The following is an 8,135-nucleotide window of genomic DNA, read 5'->3' on the forward strand; positions in this document are numbered from 1 at the left end:
CTCCAAGGAGTCCATGAGGAGCCTGTGTTGGGGATAGACCTCACTGGGTCCCATTAATGCTTTGTGACATTTTGGGTGTTTCTTCTATCTCTCACTATTGGAAAGTTTGTGCAATCTCCTTTCAGGCCCTGAGGTTCCAGGGCTCATCTCCAAATGCACCATGTGGGTCATTAGGATCAAGCCAGTCCTGACAAACCATGGCTCTGCCTTGATTTCCCTCTGCTATAATGCAGTTCTTAAGGATGTTTTCTACAGTGATTTTGGTTCACCAATTTGATATTTCTTGGCCAGTGTGGTGGATTCAGTGTTGGCAAATTACCAGTGCACACACTAGAATTTACTTATTCATTTCCTGCTGTGAGGTAAGATTAGGAGAAAGGCAAAGTAGCTCAAAATTTTAAGATTATAAAGAAAAGTTTATTAACAGTAACTGAAAGAAAGAGTAATGAAAAACAGAACAAAAACTTTCAGAACACTCCCCCTCTCCATACAACCTGACAATGAAAAGATACAAACTCTAAAATTTTCTTTCCATTTTACCACCTTTAGAACAGTCTTTCTTCACTTCACTTAGGGAGAGAAGTTCCTCTTGTTAATGTTATGGAGACTTCTCCACAAAAAAAACAGTTATCATGGCTTTTAAATTCCATGAATTGTATTCTCTTAGAAAAATCTGTAATCATGAAGTCCCTCCCATTTTTTCACAGTTTTTCCCACAGCTGTGTTTATGGGCCATGTCAACTTCAGGGGCTGTAGTTTCAGGATGATCTGTTTAAGAGCAAAGGTTCTCTTCATCTATTTCCGAAATCATCTTCATGTCTGGGAACAGAGGTCTTCTTCTCTCCCTGAAGGCACAGGGTCTCATCACTCTTTCTTTTAAAACTTCACACAGGATCACAGATACTGCAACATTTGCTTACTTTAGCATGGAAGCCTTTGCTGAACAAATCATCTCCCCATAATTTTCAATGCATTATAGGCAAAAAGAGAGTCCTATGTATCAATGACATCCTTCTCCATAGCTTTAGCAGAGGATTTCAGCCCCAAGATCAAGGCATCTCCTCATCCCTCCCATCTGGGACTCAACTTCCCCTTCCCTGCCCTCGGTGTGTTCATGTTGCTCCTCTGTGTGCCTGCCCTGTTTCCTTTTCTCTCACTGGAGGAGGATGGCAGCACTGGCAGAGTCAATATCTCCCGGGGCTGCAGATGGTTCCGTGAGCCCGGCCGGGCTCGGTGCTTGCGGCCGGAGCTGTTTTGCCATGGAGGTTTCTGCAGCGGCTGCACTGGGGCTGTGTCAGGCTGGGCCGCGCTGGGGCAGGGCCAGGATCTCAGCAGCCAGGCCAGAGCCCAGCAGCAGCACGGCCGGGGCCGATGGCTTCTCCTGCCCTGCCCGCCGGCTGCGGGCGAAGCCCAAGGGCGGCAGAGCCTTGGCCGAGCCGGCCCGGCCCGGGGCTGCTCCTGGGGCCCGGCGGATCCTGGCCGGGCCCGGGCTGGCGGCGGGGCAGGGCTCGGCAGGGCCAGATGTCAGCACCCGCAGCCACGGCCCGGCCTCGGCCCCGCGGCCTCCCCTGCCCTGCCCGGCAGCCGATGGCGCCTGGCGGCTCCCTGGGAAGGGGCCCGGCCCCACGGCAGGAGCCGCCCGGCCCCACGGCCGAGACGGGGCTGGGCCGGCCTCGGCACCTCTGTGGGGCCAGAAGGGAGAGAGACCCAGCCAGGCTTTCTCATCTCTAACTTGTGTCTGCACAGAGGCGTCTGCAGCTTCCTTAGTGCTTTAACAGACTGTCAGCTCTCAAAGCTAATTACTGATTGGTTTTTGTCAGACACAGAGGAAACTGCTAGCAGCTTCTCTCAGGACATCACTTCTGTGATGCAAAACCACCACAGCAGCACAGAGCACAGAGCTCCTTTGTTGTAGTGGCCATGTGCCCGAGGCCTCAAAACCCCTCCTTGGGAGATCTCTGGGCACTCTCCAAGGTGTTTTCAAATGAAAACATTCAGCTCAGAGTCTAAGAAAATCACCAGAGAACAGGACCAGCCTGACCTGCCTGTCCTGGCTACTTTTGTCTGGGAGCACTCCTTGGATATATGGAATTTGGGGGGCAAATTCTAATTTTGGCCATGGTTCCTGGACATGAAGACCTGTTCTTTTCCATAGGAATAAAGGAACAGAGCCCTAGTGTTTCCCCGGGTGGATGAGAGATAATCACCAGAGGACATGGCCAGCCAGAACTGGCAGGTTTTTTTCTGCAAGATAGCCTTGCATATAGGAAATTTTTTATGGAGAGTACCAATTTTGACAATGGGTATGTTAAGAGAGGGACAGTTCTTTTCCAAAGCAAGGAAAGCACAGAGCCCCAGTACTCCCAGAGCTGATGAGAGGCAGCCCTTGACATCCCAAGATCAGCCAGACCTGTCAGGTGGCCCCTGGCAGGCCAAGCCAGCCAGACCTGTTCCATGTTCCCTCAGTTCCATGGGGCCCCACAGTGTCCCAATGGTCCCTGGCTTCCAGGAGGCCCTGAGGTGTCACAATGCCCCCTTGGTGACATGAGGCCCTGAAGGGTCGGAATGGTCTCCATGGTTCCATCAGGCCCCACAGAGTCATAATGGTCTCTGGGTCCATGAAGCCCCGCGGTGTCACCATGGCCCCTTGGTTCCATGGGCTCCAGTGGTGCCACAATGATCCCCTTGGTTCCATGAGGTGCCCACAGTGTCACAGTGATCTCCATGGGAAGGAAAGAACTGAGCCCCAGGGAGGCAAGGGCAGCCACCAGAGGCCAAGGCCAGTCAGACTTGATGGTACTGGCAGATTTTGTCTGGGAGCAACCCTTGGATATAGGGAATTTTTTAGGTGGAATCCCAATTTTAGACATGGACACTTGGAGGAGGATGGTTCTTTCCAAAGGAAGGAAAGCACGGAACACCAGCATTAGTGGGGCAGATGAAAGGCAGCCACCAGGGGCCAAGGGCAACCAGACCTCTCTTTCCTGGTAGCTTTTGTCTGAAAGCAACCCTTGGATATAGGGAATTTGGGAGTTGGAAGCCCAATTCCCGCAATTTCTGCATAGATAAGGATGGTTCTTTTTTCCATAGGGAGGAAAGCACTGTTGTGTTCCGCCGCTGCAAAGGGCGCAACAACTGCCCCAGGCCCCAGAGTCTCAGACCTCAGGCAGACACCAATGACCAACAGGGAAAGGAAGGCAACAGGACAGGTCTTGGTTTAGAAAACTGAGGATTCTTCATTTTCCCAGGGACATACACAAGAAACGAGGTGGTAAGGTCAAGACTTTTATATTACAGGGTAGGGGTGGAGTTTAGGATCAAGGTCCAATATTAAGAGGAGCAGGAGACTGCAAAGGGGTGGATTGAGGAGGACAATCAATGGAAAAAACTACAGTGGGGACATTGCAGCACAATTTAAGCCAATAAGGGTACAGAAAAATAAGAACATTCTGGGGCCATTCCTCATTTGATCAGATAGGGTAGAGTGTCTTTTCCCAGGCTTTCAGGGGCACACCCCACAGCGTGGAGGGGTGGAATCTTCTTTAAGTCACGCTCTCGCCGGATGCTGTGTCTGGGTAAAATTCCCACCTCATTGGGCAGGGACACTCTACACCTTTGGTGCCATTATTTCTTTCTCCAGCTGTTTTATACAATGAAATAAAACTCCAGCATCTGTGGAACCACCCTTCAATCCTTCCCAGGCTACTCCTGTTCTGTCCTCAGTCTGCACACAACTGAGCCCAGAGCCTGCAGCCTCTACCTGCTCGTTATGTGATGAAGCCTTCAAACCCCATCTTGGGAGATATTTGGGTCCTCCCCAAGGTCTGTGAAAATGGAAAAATAGTTATCAAAGTTATTTTCTCCCAAGTCTAGCAGTGACAGAACAATGGTAAATATCTCTAAACTGAATGAGAGTGGATTTAAATATGTTAGAAGGAGGAAATATTTACAGTGATGAGAGTGGCACAAAATGGCAAATGTTTTTCCAGAGAAGTGGATTTCCCATCCCAGGAATGCTCAAAAATCAGGGAGTGTGTGCAACCTGACCCAGTGAAATCCCCTCCCCTCCCCAAGGATGGAATTCCTGTTGTGTGGGTTCTTGGATGTGCTGGGTGCCCTCACAACACTTCTGGCCAGAATGTCTGCTGAGGGCAGCCAGGCTGCTGCAGGGCAGTGACCTCACAGCCATCACCATGGCAGCCCTGTCCCCTGGGCCTGGCTCTCCCCTTTCCTCTGCCCCTGCCTTGTCTCTGCTGGAATGAAGAGTTTTGTCATTAATATCTTGTCCCCAAGGTGCTGGGCCAATGGCTTCCCAGACAGGCTCCTGGAGCAGAAGTGGCTTTTCAGAGCCCAGCCAGAAATGAGCCCTGAGGCAGCAGCTCTGCAGCGCTGGCCACCAGGCTGGGTGCCAAGGGAGGCTTCTGGCCATGCCCTGCAAGCAGCTGCTGCTGCCAAGGTGCCTTTGGTGCCTTGGGCTGTCCCTGGCACAGCTCCCAGCACGGCACTCTGCCCTTGTGCCCGAGGCCTTCCCTGTGCTGGGGCTGGCCTGGGGCTGTTCCTGCAGCAGGACCTGCCCTGCTCCTGGCACAGGAAAGGCAGTTCCTGCTGGAGCAGGAGGCTCTGCCTGCAATGGGCTCAAACAACTCCAGCAAGGCCCTGCTGACTTCAAAATTGCTTCCTAGACCAGAATATCCTATAATTGTTATAGATTCTGGACTGTGAAGTAAATAACTCTGGTTAAGAGCTTACTGTCTAGTCATGATCTGATTGTATTTATATAAATATATCTGGTATTCCATCATTAATCCTGTATGAAAAATTGCATTGACAAATTGTTCGATTCTACCTGTCCAATCATTTATACATAAACCTTTGACAAATTCTGGGGCCGGGATTGGATCCAGTCACTCCCAGTCTCCTCTCTTAAAAGGAATTTTAGAAGTCTGGAGGCTCTGCAGGGCTTTTAGAACCCATGGTGGCTGCTGGGTGTCTCCATCTCATGACTCAGCAGGAGTTTCTCCAATAAAGCAATAAAGCTTTTGCCTGAAGCTCCCACCCTGCACATGACAGGAACCCCTGTACCTGTGACATCCCAGCTCTTTGACAGCCTGGGGATGTCACTGTGGAGCCCCCGTGAGTGCCTGTGACAGATCAGTGCCTTTGCAGGCCAAGGTGCCCTGGGATGTCACCATGGAATGGCTGTGACTGCCTCTGACCACACGGCTCTTGCCATCCCCAGAAACGGTTGGGAGGGCTCCATGGAGCTCCTGTCTCTGTGTGTGACATTCCTGCTCTTGAACAGCCTGGAGACTCTTGGAAAGTCCCCATGGAACACCTCTGAGGGCCTATGACAAATCTCATCCTTACAAGGCAACCATCACCAGGAAAACCTGTTGCTATGGTCAGTTTCCATGGCAACCATCCCCAGCCCCTGTTGCTATGGTCAGTCCCTGGGCAGCTCCATGGAGACCCCATGCCAGGGGTGGTTGCCATGGACACCAGCTCAGGCCTGGAGCCCGTTGCCATGGCAACCATTGGCACTCCCATCCCCAGGCTCATGGATCCCAGAAACACAGAATTGGCTGAGCTGGGAGGGACCCATCAGGATCCTCGAGTCCAACTGCTGGCCCTGCACAGGACACCCCAACACTGCCAGCCGGGGCCTGGCAGCGCTGTCCAAATGCTGCTGGAGCTCAGAGAGCCCTGGAGCTGGGACCCTTCCCTGGGGAGCCTGGGCAGTGCCCCAGCAGCCTCTGGGCAAAAACCTTTTCCTGAGATCCAACCTAAGCCTGCCCCGACTCAGCTGCAGCAGCTCCCTCCACTCCTGTCCCTGGGCACCAGAGTGAAGAGGTTCCCTCAGCCCCAGCCAGGGACCCGCTCCCAAGGCTGCTGCCATGGCCACCAGGGCTGGCACCAGCTGGGATGCTCCAATTCTAGGGGCCGGGGTTCAGGAATGGGATTCTGCAATTTCCTACTTCCGCTAAAACCCTGCTGGCACTCATTGCTCTCCCACCTTCCATTGAAGGAAAAAGGGGAAAGATCCCTAGCTGGGATAAGAACAATTTACTGGGAACAGCAAAAAGATAAGGAACAAAGAGAAACAGAAAAAATATTGAAAACAGAAGGGATAAGAAAAACTATTTACAGGGAAAACTACATCACCATCAATTGTATCTTCCTGGCCACGTGTTTCCTCCTGCATGGAAAGGACACCCGTCTCCTCAGGGAAAGAGAGAGAGAGTCCCTTTCCTGCCCCTGGCAATGACCTGAGGTGGGAGTGAATGTAGTGACAGGGCCATGGCCAGACCCTCATGCCCTTCAATCCCATATCAGGCCATTGGTAGCAGCAGGAAAAGGGACAGGTGTCTTCCCAGCATGGATCACAGGGAACATGGATCACCAAGGCTCTTCCCAACGTGGTCTTCCAATGGTGGATGAAGCTGGAGCAGTGCACAAAGCTCTTCCTGCAGCCGGGGAACTTTCAGGATTTCCCTAACTGGTGCCTCCATTGGTGTTTGGTCAAGTCAGAGCTCCAGGTGAAGCTCTTCCCACACTGGGGCCTCTCCCCGGTGTGGATGCGCTGGTGTGTGACGAGGGTGGAGATGCGCTTGAAGCCCTTCCTGCAGTCAGGGCAGCGGAAGGGCCTCTCATCCGTGTGAATCCACTGGTGTCTGAGGAGACCAGAGCTGTTCTGAAACCTCTTCTGACACTCAAGACACTCGTAGGGCCTTTCTCCAGTGTGGATGCGTTGGTGGATGATGAGGTCGGAGCTCCGTCTGAAGCCCTTCCCACATTCCCCACACTCGTAGGCCCATTCCCTGGTGTGGATCATCAGGTGGCATTTCAGACTGTTGCTCTCCCTGAAGCTCTTCCCACACTCCAAGCACTTGTAGGGCTTCTCCCCATCAGGAAGCTTCCCAGGGACCACCAGCTCTGAGCTCTGGCTGAAGCTCTGCCCACCTTCCTGGCCCAGAGTGTGTCTTTCCTCCTCACAGCATCCTGGGCTGGGCTTGCAGCCCCTCCTCCTGTGAGACCTCCAGGGATTTTCCTCCTTGTTGGATTCCTGCGCTGTGGAGTTGCTCAAAACAGCCTCTTCCATTAGGTTCTGCTGCAGGGATTTGTCCTTCCTGGTCTCCATCCTCAGCTCCTGCTCTGCAGGAGGAAGGACAAGGAGAGGATGGGATTTGCCTCCATGCCACAGGGAAGGGCAAGCAGATCTCCCCAGAGCATCTCCGGCAGGAGGGCACCAGCAGCAGGGCTGTCCTGCAGCTGGGGGCCAGGCTGGGCTGGGAGATGGAGCAGGAGAGAGGGGGAAAGGGGCACTGACTTCCTCCTCACCTGCCTCGGTGTCCCAGGGCATCTTCCTCTTCCTCGCAACCTTCTCATTCTGGTGAACGTTTGGGTATGGGAAATCCTGTTTTTGGAGAAAAACAAGGGATGAGTACAGTGAGTTTTGTACTGGCTTCAAAGCAAACCAGGGGGAGAGTCTAAGCCAGAATGACAATTGAATAAGAAAATTAAGATCACGGCAATGATACAGAAACACTGGCTTAACCTGACAGAGACAGGATATAACCTGACACCCCGTTGCTCAGGGTGGTGGTAGCTGTCTGATGAAATGGTGGCTGCAGTCCGGCTGGAGTGATGAACGTGATTTTGTCAAAGCAGTGATCCTGTAGAAGGGTCTGGTCTTCCTCTGCAGGTCCAGTGGTGCTTATGGAGCTCTTGTCCTCTGAGAATCCAGTAGGCAACGTGGTTGTGGTGTTTCAAGGGTGAGATTATATCCCGGCAGGAATGCTTGGTTCCTCCCCCTGGGCGGAGCATCCCACAATGGGATGATGTAATTTTATCAGTGCTGCAGTGACACTCAATGGCCCATTAAGAGAAGATGGCCCCTGGAGGGCGTTATCAGGGCTGAGCCATGGAAGAGATAAAGAACACTGCCCCACCTGTTGATAACAGTTTATGGAGATGGGGACTGAAAACACTTTTGGTTACATCTGACACTGTAACCTGAAACAGTGAGGCAATCCCTGCTCGGGGTGGGGGGTGAACACCACCCCCCTTACCCAAACTGGCTCCGGTGTAAAACCCCCACCCTGGGGAGGCCACGCACACAGTGGACAATGTCACAC

The 8,135-nt window shown here is 52.6% G+C and overlaps 1 protein-coding gene across 1 annotated transcript in view; it reads right to left on the reverse strand.

Annotated features, from left to right (window-relative positions):
* LOC146764073 (uncharacterized) overlaps nt 1-7,194 on the reverse strand; it is a 47,768-nt gene extending 40,574 nt beyond the window's left edge. The window contains exons 1-2 of the mRNA XM_085565441.1: nt 7,189-7,194; nt 6,555-6,964 (exon numbers count right to left, since the gene is read on the reverse strand). Coding sequence (XP_085421567.1) covers nt 6,555-6,964; nt 7,189-7,194 — 416 coding nt within the window. The remainder of the gene's footprint in view (nt 1-6,554; nt 6,965-7,188) is intronic.
* Between the last annotated feature and the right edge of the window lie 941 nt (nt 7,195-8,135).

The sequence above is a fragment of the Lonchura striata genome, chromosome 36 (genome assembly GCF_050655825.1).
Source record: "Lonchura striata isolate lonStrDom1 chromosome 36, ASM5065582v1, whole genome shotgun sequence".
NCBI classification, from domain to species: domain Eukaryota; kingdom Metazoa; phylum Chordata; class Aves; order Passeriformes; family Estrildidae; genus Lonchura; species Lonchura striata.